Below are 22,880 nucleotides of genomic sequence, written 5' to 3' on the forward strand. Positions count from 1 at the left end.
GAGGGGATATTTGTGAGGGGTCTTGAAGGATGAGTAGAAGTTTGGTAGGCGGGGAAACTAGTCAAGTGTCCAGACGGAGAAGTGAAAGTCTGAAGGAGGGACAGAAACTCGTCTGGGGGCAGAAGAGGTTGGAGCTGGGGGATGGGGTTGAATCAACCAGGGTCAGACCCTGAAGGGCCACGTTCATCATAGTGAGTTGGCACAAATCCGGTGGGTGTCTGAGAGCCGGTGGAGGGTTTTCGGTGGGGGTCGGGCAGATCTGTAGTTTAGAAAGCACCCTCAGGGGACCCGTATGGAGTCTGCTCTGGAGGAACAGCTTTCCCCAGGGCCGGGTGCAGGGGGCCAAGTGCAGCTCAAGGAGGGACTGGGAGTGCAGTTAGGAGGGGGCAGCTGGAGAGGGTGCCAAGACTGCATGGAACAGTGGGGTTCAGGAGGGCGTGGGCAAAGCTTGATGAGGGCCGGGGGGTCCTAGGAGCTCAGTAAACAAATGTTCCTGTGCCTCCGTTCCCATTCATGTGGGGGCGAGAAGGCGAGGAGGTTGGGGCCCGAGTGGGGCAACTGAGATTTCTGAGGGGGGCAGTTTGGGATGCTGAGAGGTTGGAGAAGCTCGCTGGAGGTGAGGCATGCTGGGCCAGTCACCCCCATGGCCGGTGATGTCCCCAGGATGAGACAGGAATGGGGATGGGGGGAAGGCGAGTAAACAGGTCCCTGACCAGGACCCTGAGGCCCCAGAAGCCTTGGTTCGGAGGGACGGGGAGGGGCTCACAGCCACAGTCCCCATAGGTACTCGGTCCTGCCCTGGGGGCTGAACCCCCCAGCAGGGCTGACCCCACCTGGCTGACTGACCCTGCTCTGTTCTTTGTCCTCAGCTTGATTTTTGGGATTCTGACTGTGGTGACTGGCATCATTGGGGTGGTCCTGGGAGCAGAGGCTTCAAGGAGGTACAAGAAAGTCAACCCGCGGGCTGAGTCCCTCATCTGTGCCTATAGCCTGCTCATTGCGGCCCCCTGCCTCTACCTGGCTCTCATCCTGGCCCCGGTCACTCTTCTGGCCTCCTATGTAAGTGAGGGCCCCTGGGGCGGTGGGGGGGGGCCTGGTGTGTCGTTCCCGTCCATGGGCTGATACTGTGCCTGGTCTCTACTTCTGTCTCTCACTCCTCCCGGGGAGCATTGGGTACCCGCATTTTACAGATGTGCAAATTGAGGTTTACCAAGAGTAGCACAGCTCGGAAGGAACAGAACACTGGGATTTGAGCCTGAGCCTCTCTGACTCTAGAGGGTGTCCTCCGAGCCGCTGGTTAACACTTTGGTTGGAGACAGTGGGACTCATTCATTCCTCGAGGATGCTGTGAGCTCGAGGGGACTTAGGGAACGACGAGGGGAGTGAGGGCCAGACCGGCCATGGCCCCTGTAGGGTGCCGGTCTGACACTATGCCATGCATCCTGTCACCAGGGTGAGGCAGGTCAACCAGGCCCACAGCGTGGCCACTCCAGCCGCAGGCTCACACCTCCCAGCCTCTGCCAAGGACACCCTTCCCTCCTGGGCATCCTGAATCCTTCTCCTTCTGCAAGGCCCAGCGCAAAGGCTTCTTCTCCAAGAGCCTTTCCAGACCATTCTCTGCTCATGCTTGGGCTCAGGCACTGTGGTTATGGGGGGGCTGTGTGCACCCCCCCACACATGTGCCCAGCAGTGTCCCTGGCTCCCCACGCCCCGGCCCTGATGGTCTCACCCGATGGGAAAGGACCTGTGATTCTGCCCCCGCCAGACGGGTTCCCCTCCCCCTCCCATCCCGTTCCAAGGTCCTGGGGTCCCCCGTCACGGATACAGATGCCCCTGAGCAGGCTGGACTCAGAAGGCAAATCACTAACGGCTTTACTAGTGTCCTACCCACGACCAGACCCCACAGGTCTTCAGTTACACTCGTGAACTAAGAAGCCTGGTCCCGTTTCAACCCAAACTTTGGTTGTGCTTCCCAGTACTCTCTGTCCAGGCCCAGATCATGGCACCGGGGCAAGAGGGAGCTGCTGTTGGTTTGGTCCCGCTCGGCCCACCTCCGCTCTGTTCCCCAGGGTGGCCCCCTCCCTTCCAGTCTGGGCGAGGACGGCCCGAGATGGGGCAGGATTCTCCGAGTCCAGAGTCGCTTTGCTGTGGCCCAGACTGTGGCGAGCTCTGCGCTCGGGGGTGCTTTGTGGGTTTGGGAGCTCTGGTATTTGCATCGTCTGATTCTTGCTGCAGGTGACCCTGTCGCCTCCATGGCACGGCTTCCCTCTGCTCGGCTCCACGGGGGCCCTTCCGGCTGTTCCTGCCCGGACCCTGTCGCCGGTCCCCTCTCGTGACCCTCGGGCCCTCCCCCTCCGTGGCGTCTGTCAGACCCCTGCATGTGCTCGGGACGGGCCTCGGCTCGCTTGTCCTCGCGCTCCTGGGTGACGTGCTGGGGTGCCCCCACGGTGCCCTCTGGCGCGGGAAGGTCAGCATGTGGCTGGCGTCCTCAGTCTGGGGGTGGGCCTCCCAGAGCCCCTCCCCAGCGTCCGCATTCTTCAAGTGAACCCTCCGCAGCCTGCGCTCTACACGCCGGGGTGGGGGCGCTTCTCTCCCGAGGCCTGAGGGCGGGGCCGGTGCGTCTCTCGCAGGGCGGGTGCTGCCTGCCCGTGTCCAGCCGTGCGTGGGCTCCTGCCAAAACCCTTGGAGAGCAGACAGGCCCTGCTGGCTTGCGTTCTGCGCGTGCTCCTATGTAGCCCTCGCGGCACCCGCGCGGGGACTCTTACAGGTCGGAAGACTGAGGCCCAGAGACAGCAACACGGGCAGTAGGACAGATGAAAGGGAGACTCACCGCAGACGCCCTGCTGACCCTGTCGCCCCCGGGGGGGAGCAGAGCCCGGCATACACTAGGCGCTGGTAAATGCCTGGGTGCCCGCGGACATCCTGGCGGAGGGAGCGGAAGACGCAGTCGGGGCTGCATGGGCCCGACCTCGCGGGCAGATGGAGGCCCATCACGGGCCTGTCCCTGCATCGGCTGGGGCCGCGGACCCCTGCCAGCCCTGCTTCTGCCACGGTCTCGGTTGTCTCTGGGAGGCAGCTCCTTGGCTGTGTTTAGGGGACACAGCTGTCTCCCCCTTTGCAGCCGGGCGCATCTCCAGAGCTGGATGCCTCGTCTGGAAGTGACATTGCGCCTGGCTGACAAAGCCAGCCGGAGAAATTCTTCTTGAGGCCTGGCCAGGGGTGAAGGGCTGTGGGGCAGGACGGCGGGCGGGCCCCGGACGTGCCCCTCCTCTGGTGCTGGGAAGCCGCTCCTTCCCGTGGCTCGTGTTGGGGCCTGGTGGGTACCGGTGGCACTGAGCCCCCAGGCCAGGCTCCAGCCTTCCGGGAGCAGCGCGGACCCTCCGGACCTCCTGAGCAGGAGCCCACTCCGTGCCTCCGTCTGTGCCTCTGACGTTGAACCGTTGTTCGGGCTCGAGAGCCAGGCCCCGGCTCCTTCCCCCCCGCCCAGCACCAGTCACAGAACCCTCCCACGTGCAGGCCTACGCTCCTCTCCCGGTCCCCTCTGCCTGGCGTGGCGCGTGCCTTCTGTCTTTCTCCAGGACCTGGGCCAGGAGCTGCCCTCCCGGGCTGCTTGCCTTGCTGCTCACCTACCGCAGTCTCTTGTCCTCACGTGGCCAGTGACACCGCAGACCTTCCCGGGCTCCTTGGTGCCTCTGGGACCCAGTCTGGCTCCTCCTGTTGGCGCTCGAAGCCCTCGGGGAACTACCCGGATGGCCCTCATGGCCGCGTCCCCCGGGCAGGCCCGTCCTGGTTCCCTCCCCACCCCATCCCTCCTCGGAGCTTCCCTGACTGCCGGGCCCCACCCGCGCTCCCCTCCTGGTGCTCTCACACCGTCTTCCTCATGCTCTGACCGCTCTCCCAGCCCCGGGGTCCAGGGCGGCTCCCATCTTCCTCAGTGCTGGGCCCGAGACACAGTGCCAGGCATTCACATCATTCAGTCATTCAACAGACACGGAGGGCCTGCAGAGGGGCGTGCTGGTTTAACTGCGGCAGGCGCGGCCGTGGATAAGGACTAAAGCGCCTCCGTCTTTGGGGGGTTACATCCTTGCCGAGGGAGGCAGCGGGCAGGCAAGACAAAGGAGTGCGCTTCACGATATTTCAGAGGATGCAGCGCTTGGGAGTGTGTGGGGGCGGATTTGCGCGGCCGCGGGCTCCCCAGGAGGCGGTGTTGGGCGAAGACGTGTAGGCGGTCCTGCGGGAGGTGCAGGAGGGCTGGTGTGGGTCGTGAGGGTCCTGGGTTAGATGCACACCTGCTGGGTCTGAGGAACTGCAAGGGCCCCGTGCTCAGTGAGGAGGGACGGACGGGAGGACAGGAAGTCGGGGTTGCACGGGGCCCGCGTGCGTTGGCTGGGACCGGCTTGGGCTGAGAGTGAGGGAGGTCTGTCGAGGTGCCCGCGTGGCTTGTCCTTTACTGATACGGTGCGTGGATCGCCCTGTGTGTCAGTTAGCCAGCCTCGCGTTCCCGGCGCGGAGCCTGTCTTGGTCGTGCCACGCCATCGCCACCGGAGAGGCTGACGTGGGCTGTGGCGGCGACCCCACGGAACGCCCCGGCAAGTTCTTCTTCCTCTTTCATTTTGGGAAGAGTCTGGGAATGATTTGTGTTAATTCATCTTTAGACATTTTGAGAATTCACCGGTGAAGCCATCTGGTCCTGGGCTTTTTTTTTTTTTTTTAAAGATTTTATTTTATTATTTATTTGAGAGAGAGAGAATGAGAGATAGAGAGCACGAGAGGGAAGAGGGTCAGAGGGAGAAGCAGACTCCCCACAGAGCAGGGAGCCTGATGCGGGACTCGATCCCGGGACTCCAGGATCATGACCTGAGCCGAAGGCAGTCGCCTAACCAACTGAGCCACCCAGGCGCCCCTGGTCCTGGGCTTTAGTTTGTGGGAAGTTTTGTGGTTCCTGACTCGGTGTTTACTTGTTATACATCAATTAAGGCTTTTTATTTCTTTTCTGTCGCTTTCAATAGTTGGCGGCTTTCTAAGAGTTCATACCTTTGTGTAAGGGTCTGATTTGCTGGCGTACAGTTGTTCGTAGTAACCCCTTCCAGTCTCTGCGAGGCTGGCAGGCGTGCGCCTCTCCCACCCTGGTTTCAGTGACCGGTGTCCTGTCTTTTCTTCCTGGTCGGTGTCAGTTTGCTACCAACTTTGGTTTTATTGATTTTCTCTATTGTTCCTCGGTTATCGGCCCACGTTTAGTAGGATCAGTCTGGTTTCCGTGGACACAGGTGTGGGCGGCGCTAGACCATTGCCCTGACAGGGATGGGGCAGCAACGGCTGCGAGGCGTGGGCCAGAGCTGCCCCACGGAGGCGGGAGGCGTGGGTGGATCCTGAGTATTCTTGGAGGGGTGTCCTGGTGACTCCGTGTGGGGTGTGAAAGAACACAGAGGCGCGGGGACCTCTTCGCCAGGGAGACCGGGAGAGGGCCGTGGAGGTGCAGTGGGTTTGGATGACGCAGTGGTGGGAGATGCTGGTGGGGACTTAGACATGGAGTCTGCAGCTGGGGGTCACAACGTCACCCCTGCAGCCCTAACGGGTGGGGACTGGCTGCGGCCCAGCAGGAAGCCCCATCAGCAGATCTGGGGGACATCCAGGGCCGATGTCAGAAAGCGTGTACAGAGAGGGCTGAGGGATTGACTTGTGTTCAGAAGAGGAAGAGTCACTCGCGGCTCTTCTGTCCATCCATCTGTCCGTCCGTCCATGGATCCCTTCACTTTCCCAGATTCCAGGAACCAAACCAGTTCTTCCCGCCCTGTCTCTGACTGTCCGGGGGAGACGGATCTGGCTTCTTGGGAAGGCGGGCCCGTGTGCGCGTGCGCGTGCACTGTAGGGTGAATCTATTCAGGTCTGTAGATACGCGTGTGGACATGTGTGTCCTGTGTATATGCATCTCTGTGTGCCTACGTGGTCGTGCCGAATGTGGATTGCCCGTGTCTGTGGGTTGATTCTGTGTGTGCTGTGTAGGAGCATGTCTGTGTGTGCTGTTTCACATAGGCGTCTGTGCATGAGCGTGCACACGCGTGTGTGTCCAGGCACCAAGTGTTGTGTGCACATGCGTGTCTGACCCACTGCTCCGTGAGGAGGGATTTGGGGACGCGCTGTGCTGGATGTTTCCTGGCAGTGAGGTTCCCTGAGCTCATGAAGTCTGTTCCGGGGCCTTCCCAGGGGAGCCCATGCCCAGAGCCCACCTCCACAGTGTTCCATCTCGTCCCTCCTCCCAGGCCCCTTGGCAGGGGAAGTGGGCTGCTCAGCTGTTAATTAGGATCCAGACACACACAGCAGGTCTTGGCTCACACCCCTTTCCTTGGCCTCCTTCCCAGAGCTACTGCCCTTCAGAGGAGAAGAGGTTTATACTCGGAGCCCAAAGTAAGGGCTCCACCATTACCGGCCCAGTGGCTGGAGGACGCAGCTGAATGTCAGCCACCCCTCTCAGGTGGGCTTTGTGGTCCAGACGGAGGGGCAGGAGTCGGGATGGGAGTGCGTGGGCATCGAGGCTTCAGGAAGAGCTGGACGTTGTTCCTGCATCTGCACTGCTGTATGAGCCGGGGTAAGAGATTGGCCTTGCTGAGCCCCGGTTCTCTGTAATGTGGGGTGCTAGTCCCGACCTCTCGGTTTCCCTGAGGAGCTCAATGAGCTTCCATGCCTGTTCTAGTCACTATGGGATGTGATGAAACCCAGCAGTTTTAAAACAACAAGAACACTTGTTTTGCTCACAAGTTTGCCATTTGGGTGGGTTGGGGGAGGTTAACTTCTCTCCTTCCCACTTGAGGTTAACTGGGGGGGGGGTGGAGCGGGGAGGGGGGCTGGACCATCAAAGGTGGTGGATGCTGGAGCCGTTGGCAAGAACAGCGGCCCGTGACCTCCCCACGCGGCCGGGGCTTCCTCACAACATGGCGGCCGGCCCCCAAGGACGAGGGTCCCGAGAAGGCCTGGTGACGCCACGTTGCTTTTATGACCAGCCCTTGAAAGTTACACAGCATCACTTTTGCTGCTTTCTGTGTTTCACTCGAGCCACGCTCTTGCTCAGAATCAAAGGGAGATTCAGTTTTTTGATGGGGCTTTTGAGGGAACGGGGATATTCAGTGGCTGTTTGGGGTAAATATAATCTGGGCTCCTCCGGGCACCCAGCCATGAAGCCCCACAGTGTGGGCCACCCTCAGGGGGCTTCTAGTCCCACCTGCTCTTCGGGCCTCACAAGTGAGAAACCTTGGAGTGGGGTCTTCACCCTCAAACTGCTGCTGGGCCCCGAGGGCCTCAAGGTGCAGAGCCCGGCAGGGTGAGGTGGCTGGGAATGAGCAGAAATGTTTACTCACTTATCAGATACTTCCTGAGCACCTCCTGTGTGCCAGGCACCGTTAGGTGGGAATATGTTCTGTGGAGACTAACAGAGCAGGGAAAGGGTACAAGAGGAGGGACTGGGGCCAGTCCAGGTGGTCAGCGAGGCCTTGCCGAGATGGTGACACTTAAGTAGCAGAGTGAGGAACGGAACTGGGTGGATATTGGGGTACGGTGAGGAGGGAGCAGCCGATGCAGAGACCCTAGGGGGAGAGCATGGCCGGTGTGCTTAAGGAAACATGGTGGGAATGGCACGAGCTGGGGAAGAGCAGAGGACGTAAGGTCAGAGGCAACGGCCGTGGGGTGCAGAGCCCTGTCCACAGAAGGACCGTGGCCTTGAGTGTGAGAGAAGTGGGAAATCATGGCAGGCTCTCTAGCACAGACATGAACTGATCTGACTCGTGGTTTTGTAACAGTGACCTGTTGCTGCATAACAAATCACCCCCAAAACAATGATTTGCTATTTCTTACGATTCAGCAGGTTGGCGTGTTCCACCTGTGCTCACTCACGTGGCCGCCTGGACCTGGAAGAAGGCGTGGGCTGGACGTACACGTTGGCCTCCCTCCTGTCCGTCTGTGGGCTCCCGGGTTCTCCTCTGAGTGGAAGCGTCCTCAGCTGTGTGGCCTGCCTTCCCACAGGGCTGTCTCAGGGCAGCGCTCCTGGGAAGCACGGATGGAGGCTGCCACGGCTCCTGAGGCCCAGGCCAGGAACGGCACCGCTGCCTCCGTATCTTGTCGGTCGGTGCAAGGTGCAGGCCGGCCGGGTTCACCGTGGCCATGCAGGGTGTGGGCTCCAAGATGCATGATCACTGCATGGCCACTGTCTTCCCTGTGATTTGACAGGGCCTCTCTAGCGGCCGTGTTGTTGGTAGAGTGAGAGAGAACAAAGTCAGAAACAGGAACCCCGTGAGGAGGCTTTCCAGTAAGACAGGCTTGAGCTGCTTGCGGCGTGGGCACAGGTGGGGTGGAGGAAGTGTGGAGAAGGTATGTTTGGGTTATGCGTTGGGTCTCGGGGGAGAGCGGGGAGGGAGCCAGGGTGACCCTGGGTTTCGGCAAGCCATCCCAGGCAGCACTGCCAAATACTGATCCGGCACACTGAGGGAGGGACAGTGCTTTGTTCGGAGGGGGTGGGATTAAGAATTCGATTCTCGAGGTGTATAATTCGAGATGCCTCTTCAGGCATTAGCTGGAAACGTCAAGGTTTGGGTCTGAAGCTCGGGAGAGCGGTCTTGGCGGTCAGGTGAAGCCGCGAGGCTGAGCGCGGTCGCCAGGAGTGGGCGTGCACATAGGGGAGGACGACGACTGCACAGAACGCTCCAGGCCAGGCTGTGGGTCCGGAGGGGGGCGGACAGCTCCGCTCGCCGCACTATTACGTACGTATCTCCCTTTGCGGGAAACGTAGAACGCAAACGCCAAAGCGGAAAGTGCAAGGAGGAAAATAACAGTCATCCACATTCTTATCCCCGGAATTGACTGCTCTCAGCATCTGGGCCTGTTTGTTTCTGCTTTTGCTTTTTAATTAGGTGACCATCATTCCATATGTGTCTCTGTAGACGTACACCAATTTGTGTTTCCATAAATATTTTTGTTAAACTGAGGTCATATAGTAGTGTAATTTTAAAACCAGATTTATTGAGATGTAATTCACGGCCCATACCATTCGCCCCTTCAAAGTGTGCAGTTCATTGGCTCTTAGTATATTCAGAGCTGTGCAATCATCACATCAATTTTGGAACATTTTTATCACCCCTAAAGGAAGTTTCGTATCTGTTAATCAGTCCCTCCCCGTTTCCCCGAGCCACCCCTACCCCAGCCCTGGGTAACCACTAATCCACTTTCTGTCCTTATAGATTTGTTCATTCTGGATATTTCCCATAAATAGAATCATACATTTAGTTAATTTATATGAATTTACCTGAAGAAATTGAAGCAAAGTAAAAGGGATTGTTTAAGTTCAAACTGATTTTAAGATTTTGGACTTAGTGGCAAATCCTGACCTTGAAAGACAGCACCTGCCTTCTTGTCTGTCTCACATCTTCTATCGACAGGCTCCCGGCTCATGTTACGTGATTATTTTCACTTTTGCTGGATTACAACCCCCACAGTCCAAGCATGACCCTCACAGATGTTTGGGGGAGTCCCAGGTTGAATGGGTTCAGTGCCCACCACCCTCCGTTCCTGGTCTTCATTTGGGTTCAGCTCCTACCTGGGTGGATTCTGGGGTGAAGTAGTTTGTATCTAGAGAGACTGCTCCTTTGGTCTGTTCGTCTGTGAGGCTGTCTTCTCTTGGACTCTTCCCTTGAACGACATCTAACTGGGTCTGATACTCTTGGATCACAGTTTCCTTCCCTGTTGCTCTGCATTTCTTCTGTTGTCTTTTAGCATCAAATATTGCTGTGGAGGATAAAGTTAGCCTAATGGGTTTTTGTTTTGTTTTGTTTTTAAGATTTTATTTATTTGACAGAGAGAGCGAGCATGAGCATGAGTGGAGGAAGGGGCAGAGGGAGAGAGTATCCAAGTCGACTCCCACTGAGCACGGAGCCCCACGCGGGGCTCGATCCCATGACCCTGAGATCATGACGGGAGCTGAAATCGAGAGTCAGACGCTTAACCAACTGAGCCACCCAGGCGCCCCTAGTTAGCCTAATGTTTAAAAAAAATCCTTAATGTTGACTCATTTTTCCCAGCTGGATACCTGAAGATTTCATTATTTATTCTTGAAATTCAATGGCTCAGCCAGCGTATTAGTTATCTCTTATTGTGTAACAAATCACCCCCAAACTTAGCAGTTTAAGACGAAACACACATGCTCCCTCACAGCCTCTGGGGATCAGGTGCCAGACTGGACCTGGCTGGGCCCTCCACTTCACGGTCTCTCCTAGGCTGGGGTGGGTGCTGGCCCAAGGTCTGCAGTGTCATCTGAAGGCCCGACGGGGCGGGATCCATGTCCATGCTCACAGGTGGTTGTTGGCAGCTCTCAGACCCTTATGCAGCGTTGGTTGAGGGCCTTGGTTCCTGGCTGCAGGTGCTTCCTGTGTGGGCCTCTGTCTCCCGGTGGCTCATGCCTTCCAACGTGCGGGCTGGGAAGGGGCTAGCTGGGTCTATTGATAAGGGAGTCCCAGTCTTCTCTGCCCCTTTCCTCGCCGTCCTCTGTGCTGAGCCTGGGCGTGAGCGGCTCTGCTCCGATGCTGAACTTGCTTCAACACCGCGGAGAGGCTCTCCCACCCTTCCCTGGGGCCATTCCTCCCTCACTGGGGCTGGGCGCTGGGGCTCCAGGCAGGCAGTGGGGAGTCTTTGTTAGAGCCCTGGGCCCTACCGTCCTCTGGGGGCTAAGTAAAGGCTCTGGCGCACACAGGGTCCTCCTACTTACCTTCCCGGTGAGCCCCTCTGGCCTCGAGTGAAATCCGTAACGGGTCCTTGCTCATCTTCTCCACTTTTCCCCATTTCTCCCCGGCAGCCTCCCCACTGGTTCCCAGTTAGGGGTGGGAACAAAGGACCTCTACTCAGTTCACTTTCTTCCAACTGTGGGGGCTCTGGGAAGACTGAGAAGTGCTGTACTCCAGAATTATATAATGTTTGTCTCATTAGGTTTTGTTCTTTTCTTTGGTGAAAAACATATTTTTTCTGACTTACTGTTTTTTGCTTTTGGGGGAAGGGGAAGCCTGCGCTGCAGTCCAGCCTTCTGTCTTTACAGAGGAGTTGCCCAGATGATGTGTAATGCCCCTTCCAGCCCAAACGAGATCCTAACTCTGAGTCTCTGCCCGCCCCAGGAGAGCCAGCTCTCACCAAGGCCTTTCCCTCAGGGAAGGGACGCTGCCCTCCTCAGCCCTGAGGACTCGTGAGCAAGGACCAGGGATGGGAGTATCTGCCCCGCCGGCTGCCCCCAGGGGACTTGGAGGAGGTGGGCAGGGTCAGCAAGGATTCTCTGGCCCCTGGGGTGGCCCAGACAGCTGGGCTGGGCAGGTGCCCCAGCCCTGGGGGGCTCTCCTACAACTTGGTCCTTGGGGGACTTCTCTTTCTCTTGCATCTTGAACTGGAGTAGCCAGCCTGGCCAGGGGCTGCCTGGGAGGGACCAAGAGGGACCACCTGCCCTTGCTCTGAGGGCCGTAGCTCCCTGCCAGGGTCTAGCAGGTGTCTCTTCTTGGACAGGCAGCAACACCCACCCAGAGAGGCTGCAGTCTGCTGAGTTTTCCAGGAGGGCGGCAGAACTCAGCCTCCTCACTGCCTCGCTCCCCACCTGCCTGCCTACCAGGTTGCTGGGGCTGCTGCCAGACTCCGGGAACTGAGCGGTGCCCTCGCGCCCTGAAGCCAGTCCCTGCAATTACCGGTTGGCAGGCCCAGGGGCCAAGTGTGCCAGCCGGCCTGGTAGCTTGCTGGCAGCCAGCGTGTGCCTGGGGCCTGTCCTGACCGGCTTAGCCACACGGGGCAGGGAGTCGATCCGAGGGAGGCCTAGGATCGAATCCTCGCAGTTCTGAGCTCAGTCACTGCCGGCTGGAAGACTGGCCCCTCCCCGCCACAGGGGTCCGCCTTCCCCGCACCCCTCAAGCCCACCTGTGTGCGCACCTGGAGAGGTGTGTGCAAGGTGTGCACACGTCCACAAGGCCGCCAGAATACACGCGTACCCACGCATTCACCCCGGCAGGCCCGTACCATCGCCACGGGTGGTGTTGCTTTGGAAGTCATCCCTGTTGGCTCACATGTGTGTACTTGTGGTGTGAGCTGTGTGTGTCCGCGTACGTGTGCAGACGTGTGAGGAGTCTGTGCACACTTGTGTGGCTGCAGTGTATGTAAGCACATGTGCGTGAGTCACGGGAGGCACGTAGAGTGGGAGCACGTGTGTCTCTGGCCGGGGTGACTAATACCAGGGACATTCATCCTCACTGCCCCAGCTCGAGGGGGAAATCCTCCTGGGTCTGAAAGGAAAAGGCCATGGGCTGAGGGGCTCCACGTTTCTCAGGCTCCAGGCAGCGTTCCCAGGCCCTCTAACCCGGGGACGGAGTCAGGGTGCGGGGAAGCATGCAAGGCGCTAAGGGGACAAGGGCAGAGTCAGACCTCCCACTTGGAAGTCCCCTCGGGGGCCGGTGTTGGGAGGCATGGCGGGGCCTGGGAACCTGGTGAGGAGGAGACGGGAGGCCTGGACCAGGCCAGCAGCCGCGGCCGGAGGAGCTGAGCCGTGGAGCTGAGCGACCTTAGGGTGCAGAATGGACCACAAGCATGTAGGAGCCCCCACCCCCATGTCCAGCCCCAGTGGCCAGGTGTAGCAGGCTTTCCCAGACAGCTTGCTGGGGGCAGCCTGTCCTGGGGTCTGTTCTGGCTGCCACGGCTGTCCTGGCCGACAGGAGGAGAGACAGGGCTTGGGGACCGGCTGGTGGGAGGCGCCTGTGGCCTTCTGGGCACAGGAGGGCGTCCAGGAGGAGCCCGGGGCTGTGAACAGCGGGCTACGTCCCTCAAGGGGATTCAGCCCCAAACCGGGGCCCTTTCGGTTGGGTGTTCTCTGGATTCCGAGTTGGCCACGGGAGCCCCCGAGCTCCGAGACCCAGTTTGCATGCGGCCCGCGGGGGCCATAGCAGCACAGGCCGAGGGTGGCCCACCCCTTTGTGGGAGAGCCCTCCTGGCGCCTCGGGAGCCTCTGTAATTACAGGGCCAAGAGGCAGCCACTCCCAGCCCGGCCTTCACCCCGCGAAGCCGCGCGTGGAGGACTGGTGACCGGATGGTTTCCAGGTGTGTCTCAGGAAACCTGGCATCCCCAGCAGCTTGTGGCTGTGGCCTCCGTCTGTGGGCTCTATTCTGGGGTTGGGATCCACCCCGCTCCAGCTGGAGGAAGGAAAAGGTGTATTTCAGTATGTCCTGTGGGTGTGGGGGAGCCGGGGAGAGACCAGCTCCTCGGCCCAGGGTGCGGGGTGTGAGGAGCAACGGACGGCTGTCCAGGGGTGGGGAGGGCGGGGAGGGCGGCCCGGCTTTCTTGTGGCCCCAGGAGGCCGGGGTGGCAGACCCTGTCGGGCTGGAATGCGGGTCTGCAGCCACCTGAGACCTGCCCCAGCAACACCCCAATTCCCACCCCATGGGTGCCCAGCCCCGGGCCGCAGAGTTCCCCAGTCTGGGCGGAGGGCTGGGGGCTGGTCGCACGGAGGGAGCTCACGTCCCTGGCCCCCAGCACAGGGGGCCCATATCCCAGCTCCTTCCCTGCCTCCTGGGGACTCTTCGGGGGGGGGGGGGGGCGCCGGTCCTGCCCCTCCCTCCGGGCTCTGCTTAGCGCCACCTCCGCCCGAGGTCTCCCCATCCTGACTCCCCTCTGCCGGCCTCATCTTGCATAGGGCCAGGAGCAGGGGGGAGGGTGTGCGGGCCTGGGAGGTGGGTGTCATGACCCTCGTTAGTGGGGGTGGCTGAGAGGGTGGACGGGCTGGTGCCTGGGAGGAGCAGGCTCCTTCCCTTCCTCTGCCCTGGGTGTTCGCAGGCCTTTGGGAACCAGAGCCCGGGCTGACCCGGGCACAGCCCCGTGACTCCAGGAATGACTAATTCCACTCCAGCAATAAGCTCTTGGAAGCTCTGAGAAATGACTTTCCTCCCCCTTCTTGCTGCTTCATTAAGCTCTTCCTGAGTGAGTGGAATGAGGATTGTCCTAATACCCTGGCATGAGGCAGGGGGCTCAGGGACTGGCCGAGACAGGTCCATGGTGGCCCTTAGTCCCCGGCAGACACGGGGCAGGGCAGGGCCGGGCACACAAGGTTATGCCAGCCCTGCAGGTGCCAGGATGGGGGCGAGGCGCGCTGGACAGGCCTGGAAGTCCTGACTGCCCTCCTGCTGGGCCCCAGGAGGGACCTCAAGGCCTGGGCCTGGGGGCCTGGGGGCCCGGCCCTCTCCCCTGGGTCACGGCCACCAGCCTGCCCAGATCGGAATGTCCACCCACCCTCCAGGCTGCTGGAACTGAAGAAACAGTTCAGGCCTCGCCTACCCCGGCAAATCCCGTCGGCCCCTTTCTCCCTGCAGGCAGGAAGAGAATGCAGGGAGGGGTCGGTGACTGGAGGCCTTGTCCACAGGTGTTCCTGGCCCTCGGGGAGCTGCTTCTGTCCTGCAACTGGGCGGTGGTTGCTGACATCCTGCTGGTAGGTGTTGGGGGTGCTGGTCCTGGGGCCTCTTGAGTGGAGGGAGCTGGAGTCTGTCTGGCTCAGGGCTGGGAGGGGCTTCTGAGACCATGGGGTAGGGGTCCAAGGTCATCCTGATACACTCAAACTTATCCTCGGACCATCACCTCCATTTTGCTGATGAGCAGATGGAGACTCAGAGAGGGCAGGTGCCCGGACCAAGGTCACACAGCATGCAAAGCCACTGAGCCAGAACAGGAGCCCAGGCCCCGTCTGAAGCCCCCCCTCTTCCTTGACTACACTTCTTAGCAAGCAGGCTCTTTGGCCTAGGCTCTGGGTGTGTGGACGGGGATGTGGGACTTCAGGGTTACAGCCACTGAGCCAGGTGGGTCCAGGCTGCCCGGCAAGGGGCCGGCTTGGGCTATGAGGCCTGGTGCCGGCCCAACCCTGTGACTGTGGTATGTCTAGAGTCTGGTGTGGCCCATCTGAGCCTCACGCTCTCTGTCCAGCCTCCCTGTCCAGCCTCCCTGCCTCCCTCTATAAGATGTCAGGGGTGGGCTTTGGATGCTAGTGAGCTGTGCCCTTGTGCGTAACATAGGACCCGGAACCCGGGGACCCCCAGGGGCCGCCTCCTGCCTCCTGGAAGGCTGGCATAGCCCAGCCCCGTGCGCAGGGGAGCCAGGGACCCTGGCGATGGGCTGACAGCGTCCTGAGGTGACCGGTGCCAGGGTTTGGCCCACACCTGGACTTCAGCCCTGCTTCTGCCACTTCCTAGCTGCGTGTGACCTGGGCAAGTCACTGTGTGGCTCTGGGCCTCAGGTTGCCCATGGGAACAACGGGGTGAAGTACTTGTGGGTTACCGTGGGCGTGAAATGACAAGGGTGCTGGCCGGGGCTCCTCCCAGGGCTCGCGCCCTTCTCGCCTCCTGGCTGCCAAAGGACGCCTGAGCCCTCAAAGCTGAGTTTGAAAGGGCCATTGAGGCCTGCTTGAATGCTGCCATTGATGGGATGCTCACTCCCTGCCTAGACTTCTGCCCCGCACCGCACCCCATGGCCCAGGCTCAGCGGGTGTAGACAGTGCTGCCCTTTGACGGCCTGGGGGCGTATCAGCTACAGGGCTCCTCCCTCTAGCCCGAGGACCTGGGCTCCTGCCCAGACTCAGCCACAGACCCGATGAATGGCCCTGGGCCTCAGTTCCTTGTCTATAAAAAGGAGCGATCATAACCGGCCTGGCAGGGTGAGCCAGGTGGCCTGCGGGAGAGCCCTCAGTAGACGGGAACGTGCCGGCAAACGTCTCCCCTGGGTTTGCCCACTGTTAGGCACGGGGAGCTTAACCACCCCCGACCCAGCATCTCCGACGTCCAGCTGGAGCTGAAACCCGCCCCCGCATCTTCCTCCAGCCCCCATGACGCTGCCCCCTTTCCACACGGCAGCCCCACAGATGTGCGAGGACGGTGGCCGTGTTCCCCCAGTGTCTGTGTTTGCAAGAACGATTAACCTGGCAGGACCTCTGTAGAGCTGTGCGTGTGCCGGGGGCCGGGGAGGGGCAGGCACGGGGGGACAGGGCAGGCAGCCGCGGTCTGACCCATGCGGCCGGCTGGGGAGCTGTGTCTGGCCCCCAGCTGCTCCCTGGGGTCCTCCCCTGGCTTGGAGGCAGCGAGTCTCTCCATCCCAGGAAGGCTTTCTGCACCCCCTTCCCCCCTCCAGAAGCCCCTCAGCGGAAGATTGCCTTTAGACCCTTTGGTGGTGGGAGCTGGACCAATCCTTGCGGTCCTTGGAGCTCAGTCGTCCCACAGAGAAAGTGGGGCGGCTCCAGGAGGGAGCGGTCTTGGGCCAAACGCAGGTGGGGGGGCAGGCTGTGGGGGACGGGGTGTGTGCCGCAGAGGGGCAGGCGTGGGAGGTGACAGAGGCCCAGAGGGCAAGCAGCTGTGTGGACGGAGGGCGGGTGGTAGTGGGAGCCTCGGAGGATCGCTGAAAGCTGGTGTTGGTTTCCAGCGGTGAGGCACCCCAGGGGCAGGAGGGCAGGACCGCAGAGAGGGGTCTAGGGGGGGTGGGATCCAGCCAGGAAGCGTGTGGGGGCACAGGAGTGCAGGAGGCCCCAGCTCCTGAGGCCCAGGAGGGCCCAGGAGCCAGGAGGCCCTGCATCGGGCATAGTCCCAAGGGGTCGGTGGCGGCTCCATGCCCCGCATCAGTCTGCAAGGGACACCGTTCTCTCTGGCCCTCTGATCCACAAGGAGAACCCAGACTCTCTGGGGAAGAGACTGCAAAAGCCGTCTGGTCCAGGGGCTCTCGCACCTCAGTGAGCGTAGGAACCAGGTTTGGGGAGCTTGTTACAAATTCTGCTTCCTCAGGGTCTGGCTCAGTGGGTCTCTGCGGGCGTCCAAGGGTGTGCCTTTCTCGTGACCTTCCCACGTGGTCCTGATATGGACGCTCCTCAGAGCGCCCCCGGAGAACACTGGTCTAGCGCAGCCAGCTCCCCAGTCTGCGAACCCCCTGCAGACTCTGTCCTTGATCCCATCCCCCTCTGATGGGAGGCTCACTCCCTGAACCCCAAGGAGCCCCTGCCTCCCGAAGACTCAGTGAGGAAAAGGGTCTGGCTCCCTCACAGCCAAGGCCCTCTAGACCCACCTCCAGCACCCCCTCCCCGCCCTCCGGAGGCAGACCCCTTGGAGGGTCCTGCTCCCAGGGAGGCTGGGATTGTGTCCCCCCAGGCCGAGCTCCCTGCACCCCCTGACTGATGCTGTCTCCAGCTGTCTCGCAAGCCCCCTGTGTGTCTGGGCCCCATGAGGGCAGCCTGGAGCCAGCCGACCCACCGCCAGCATCAGGGACTAGAGCGGAAGCGGAACTCACCTGCTCTCCCAGGTCAGGTCTGTCCGCTGGTGCCTCCCGCACAGAGCTCCCCCGGGCCCCTGGAGGGCACCACCCTCCTGTTCCTCCCGGGCCCTGGTAGTCTCAGTGCTCCCTGCTCTGCCCGCCCGTCTGTCCCACCCTCCCCAGGGCAGCGGGGGGTGAGGGCTGAGTGGGGAGTGCAGGAGGCAGGCTGCCAGGGAGTCCGTACCTGGTGGTCGCCGCTCTGACGTTCTGCGGGCCCTTGGTTGGCACGGGTTATGCCCCATGCTAAAAAGGGAACAGGTCTTCTGAGAAAGGAGAGTCGGAAACAGAGGTGCTTTGTCTCAGAATAGAGTGGGCCTGCAGTTTTAGGAACCCAAAGCCTCTAACTTCTAAAATTACCAGCTTTGCCACCGCCCCCCCCCCCCCTGCCCCAGGCTACATGGAAGCAATACCACGGAACAGGTTGGGGACCCGCAGCTCCAGCCCCTGGCAGCAGAGCCTGGTCTGGGCCCGGCACTTCCTGGGGGCGTGGAAGGGACCTGACTCTGAGGGTCCAAGCCGCCGCATGGACGTCTCCTGGGCCCACCCTCCAGAACCAGCAGTGCGTAGTCACGTAATTATGGGTCAAGAAGGAGGCACGCGGGGCCGGTGCGAAGCCGAGCTCAGCTCCTTCTCTGGCCTGTTGGCAGGTCCCAGTGAGGGGGGCAGGCCCAGCTTCTCTCGCCGCCTGGACAGAGTGGCTCAGTGTCTGACCTGGGGCCCCCTGTCGTCCCCCACAGAGGGGCCCCCGCGGCACGGTCTCACCGGCCTGTCTTGGGACCCCCAGGTGCGGGGCTCCTGCCCCCACACCTCTGCTCACTCTCTTCCCCCTTGGAACGCCCGTCCCTCTCTCTGCCAGTCGTCCGCGTGCAGGGCGGGGCGAGCTTGTCCTGTCTTCCAGGCGTTCTCTAGCCGACACACAGCATCTCGGACAGGCTCCTCCTTGCTTCTAACAGACCCTGGAGGAGCAGGGCCGGGGGCGAATACCAGTCCTGCTTTCTCCCATGGGGTGACCCTGGAGAGGTGACCCTCCCTCCCTGGGGAGAGTTCCCTCATCTGTGACCCGGGGATAATAACCATGCCTCCCTCTTGGGGTGCTTGAGTGGGTAAAGAGAATGTATATATGAGATCTACAAAATGCATACGGGAAGCATCTAATACATGCCGGTTGTTAATCTCCGCTGGGCTCAGGTTATGGACACCTAGGTCTTGGGGATGAGCCCCCCCTTTGGGACTGTGAGGCTGCTGCTTGAACCCCTCCCTTGCGGCAAGCCAGGCTTCCGGCTGGTTCTACTGGACTCGTCTGCTGGGCAGACTTCGGGCTAGTCCTCTCTGAGCCTGGTGCCCCGTTGTGCCCCAGGGAGCTCGAGAGAAGTCCGACTGGGGCCTTGCTGCCCAGACGGTGTTGGGGTGGGGGGGGGACAACGGAGGAACCTTCCAGTGTGGGGGGTGCATGTGCAGGTGGGGGGCACATGGGCTGTAGGGCAGGCACCCGAACTCTGGGAGGGTCAGTCCTGAAGGACAAATAGGGATGCTCTGGCTGGACCGGAGGGGGGCAGGCCGGCCGGGCAGAAGGGTCTGGAAGTTTTCTGCCTCCCGGGGTCACAGGGCATTATTTCGGTCTGCTGTCCGCACGAGGAATGATAATGAACATATCCCCCAGTAGGTCCTGTAATTATCCCTTTGGGGGATGCGGACGGTGAAGTAACACAGCTAGTGAGTGGGGGGTCTGGGATCGGAACCCAGACACTCTGACTCCAGAATTCATACCCTCTTCCAGGGGTCATGGGGGTCTCTCCAGGAAGGCTGCCTTCGGTCTCTGCCCAGTGAGGCTTGAACTTCCCGAGAGAAGGGCCGAGCCCTCTGTGCCCTGCGTCCGGGCGTCCGTGCCCATGCCGGCCTGCACTCCCGCCTCTGTCCCTGCAGTCACGGCCCTGCCTGGTCCCTGCCCGGTCCCAGAGCAAGCCCTCGAGAGAGGGGCCCTCATCCGGGGCCGTGGCACCCCCACCCCTTGGAGGGGCCTGACGTTCCAGTGGTGGGATGTCGCTGACCCCTTTCTGTCCCACTGACTTGGCCAGCCTGCCCCAGCTCCGGGCTGTCCCGGCGGGGAGCAGGAGGTGGCAATGAGGGGTGCCCGCGCTCTGCCCTTGCTTGGGGAGCTCCCCTGATACTCCTGTGTTTTGCAGTCCGTGGTGGTGCCCCGGTGCCGGGGGACAGCAGAGGCGCTTCAGATCACGGTGGGCCACATCCTGGGGGACGCCAGCAGCCCTTACCTCACTGGCCTTGTAAGGGTGGCTCCCAGTGGGGGCGGGGGGCAGCCACTGCTGGCCGGCCGGGCGGGCCTGGCAGACGCAGCCTCTCTCTGCAGGTCTCCAGCACCCTGAGGGCCGGGCGCCCTGACTCCTACCTGCAGTCCTTCCTCAGCCTTCAGCAGAGCTTCCTGGGCTGCACCTTCGTCATCGCCCTGGCCGGTGGTTGCTTCCTGCTAACCGCGCTGCGGCTGGAGAGGGACCAGGCCCGGGCCCGGCAGCTGGACACAGGTACCCCCAGCCCTCCCACTTCGGCCAGGCTCTGGGCTGAGCCTCACAGGAGAGGGGAGCACGGGCCACCCCCGCAGCTGGCTGATTTGTTAATTTGTTCATTCAAAAGTGGTCATTACCCGCCCCCCCCAACTATATGCCAGAAGCAGGGGGGTGAACACCCGGGATGCTCTAGGTGACAGAGGTAGACAAGAAACAGGAAGAGCAAAAGACAGAGTACGTTCAAGGTGATCATTGCTACAGAGAGGCGTAAAGTAGGCCGGGGGACGGGAATACGTGGGGGCAGCCTGCAGCTGTTGAAAGGCTTGTCCTGAGGGGTCCTCACTGCACAGGGGACATTGGAGCAGAGGTTTGGAGGAGGTGAGGCAGTGAGCCATGCGGCTATCTGGGGGAGGGGGCTCTCGGCACACAGCCAGTGCAAAGGCCCTGAGGTGAGAACGTGGCTGGAGGGGGAGTGAGGGGGGCGCTGGTAGGGATGAGGCCGGAGCAGGCACTTGGGGGCCTTGTAGGGACGGTGGCCTCAACTTTGAGACTGTGTTGTTTCCTGCAGATGGGCCCCAACGTGTTTTATTTGTAGTGCGAACGCTGTATAGTATGGCTGCTGTGTGGGGAACAGACTAGGGGTGTCAGCGTGGAGGCAGGGGGCCACCGGAGGCTCTGCATCACCAGGGGAAGTGGTGGGGCTGGGACCTTGGGGTGGCCTTGAAGGTAAGGAGAAGGGGTCGCATCTGGAGCTCATTCTGACAGCAGGTGTGAGGGGTTTCCCGGCCTGCTCCCAAGGCATCTTCTGCCTCCTTTGGGGCCGGCTGAGCATCTTTCCTCCCGCAGGGACCCCCGGCAGCAAGGACACGGAGAGCCAAGCCCTGCTTTCCGGCACAGGTGCCGCCGCCAAGGACCCCTGAGGCCCCCGCGCCCCAGCAAGGAGGTCCCTCTCGCCTGTCGCACCCCTCCCGCCAGCCCTGGAGGCCTCAGCGCCTCTGTCCCCGTTTGGCCATGGCTCCGGGACCCCGGCCGAGCCGCACCTGCCACTCTGCTTCACTCCCAGCTGGAGAGCTGGCAGTGCCTGTGGCCGGGCTGGGGATTGAGCTGTCCGCACTCTCTGCTGGGAGTGGGGGCCGGAGAGGAAGAAGAGAGCAGCTGGGGGCAGGGCGCAGGGCTACTCCACACCCTGGACCCCTCACTCTGCAGGGCAGGAGGGCACAGGACACCCCTTTGCCAGGGTCACCCTCTGAACAAGAGGGGGGCGTCCGATAGTCTTGAGGGAGGTTTCACTCTGCTGCCCATGTGGCTTCAAGCTCCTGGAGGAGGAAGGGCGTCGGATCGCCCATAGACTCAGCTGCCCTGGGACCATGCGGGGGAGGGGGCTCACAGTCCAGCCCCCGCCCACTTCTCATGCTCCGACCCCGGCACAGCACCTGGGGTGGGCTGGCTCTGTGGGCCTTGCGCTTGCCGCTGGGTTCAGCGCAGCTGGGCGCAGCAGGAGACCAACAGCTTCCAGGCGGGCAGCAGTGGGGAGGCGTGTTCTTTCTGCCCCGTGAGCACCAGCTTCTCTCCCCTGCCCTGGTGCCTGGCCAGCAGGGGCCTGCCTCCCAGCAGCAAACTCACGCTCACCTCCTGACCCTGCCTCCCTGCCCCTACTGCTGGACAGACAAGCTCCGGGAGCTGGGCCCCCCAGCTCAGCTCCCCCATCCTCGGCCCTTCCTCAGGAGTGGCCACCGCTAGGCTGACCGGCCCCTCCACCCACAATCTGACCCTTGGAGTGCATAAAACAGGCTGCCCCTGAGCTTATAAGGAAAAGCCTGCACCGGTTATGGTGTTTGCAGGGGATCCCACATCTCCAAGCAGTTTTCTCCTGGCCTCCACTCATTTCTGACCCTGTGTACCCGGAGATAAGGTCAGAGTCCCTGCCCAGGGTAAAGGTTCAGTCCTACAAGACTGCGCACCCCAGCCCTGCCCACCGGATGGGCCAAGCGCAGGTCCACATTGTCGGCTGTGCTTCTGACTGACTAGCTGTGAATCAGAGGCTCCCGTGGCCCCTCCTCAGGTTCTGTTAATCTGCTAGAGCGGCTCACAGAGCTCAGGAAACTCATTTACTCATTAGATCACCGGTTTATAATAAAGGGCACAACTCAGGGACAGCAGGGGGGAGAGAGGCCAGGGCGAGGTGTGGGGCAGGGGCAGGGCCGCCCTGCCCCCTCCAGGAGCCCCATCCACCAGCACCCCCGTGCGCTCACCCTATTTTTGGCTTTCGTGGACGCTTCCTTACTTAGACACCATTGATTAAACCATTGGCTTTTGGTGATTGATTCGACCTCCAGCCCGTCATCCATCTGCACTGGTCAGTGGGGGGACTGGGAGTTCTCCTGGCCTCCAGCCTCCCCTTAGGTGGGGTCCAAATGCCACCTTATTAACAAAAAAAGGCACCTTTAGGTCTCTCAGCATTTAGGAAATTCCAAGGGTTTTAGGAGCTCTGCGCCGGGAACAGGATGAAGACCAAACATAAGTCCCATGATCACACTTGCTTTCTCCTGAGAAGGAGATACCCAGTCTATGGGGGGGCAGGATGCCATGGACCCGCTCGGCACCACCGGCTGTGAGACCTGGGACACTTCCTGTAGCTCAGACTCCCAGTTGGGTTTTAAGAGGGGTGTTGAATGTGGCTTTTCCAGCCCCCATTGTATGACTCTCACAGGCTGGGTCCAGGCCCACGGAAGACCCGCTCCAGGGTCTGAACCTAACTCCCTGCGCCCCTGGAAAAGACCCCTGAGGGGCTCAGTTCCCAGAAAATGGGTGAGGGCTTCCCAAGAGTCAAAACGGCCACCCCACCTCCCCAACCCCAGAGTCCAGAGGCTGGGAAGGAAGATCAGAAACCTCATCCATATGCTGCCAGAAACAGGTGGTAAGCAGAGACGCTGACTCTGACCCTGCCCTTGGACCTCACAGTCCAACCCAGGGCAGGGAAATACCAGGCCAGGTGTGGCACACCTGTGGGCAGAGGAAAGCGTTCCGTCCCC

The 22,880-nt window shown here is 61.2% G+C and overlaps 1 protein-coding gene across 13 annotated transcripts in view; it reads left to right on the plus strand.

The window, feature by feature from the left end:
- The window catches only part of SPNS3 (sphingolipid transporter 3 (putative)), a 33,758-nt gene extending 12,833 nt beyond the window's left edge, over positions 1–20,925 (plus strand). For 3 of the 13 annotated variants that reach the window (XM_027568213.2, XM_027568220.2, XM_027568223.2), the window contains 5 exons: positions 870–1,059; positions 14,412–14,477; positions 19,513–19,611; positions 19,695–19,866; positions 20,695–20,925. In XM_027568213.2, coding sequence (XP_027424014.2) covers positions 870–1,059; positions 14,412–14,477; positions 19,513–19,611; positions 19,695–19,866; positions 20,695–20,768 — 601 coding nt within the window. In that variant the 3' untranslated portion in view covers positions 20,769–20,925. The other 10 variants (XM_027568217.2, XR_003515371.2, XM_027568219.2 and 7 more) reach the window with 10 other exon arrangements.
- The last annotated feature ends 1,955 nt before the right edge of the window (positions 20,926–22,880 follow it).

The sequence above is a fragment of the Zalophus californianus genome, chromosome 16 (genome assembly GCF_009762305.2).
Source record: "Zalophus californianus isolate mZalCal1 chromosome 16, mZalCal1.pri.v2, whole genome shotgun sequence".
NCBI classification, from domain to species: Eukaryota; Metazoa; Chordata; class Mammalia; order Carnivora; family Otariidae; genus Zalophus; species Zalophus californianus.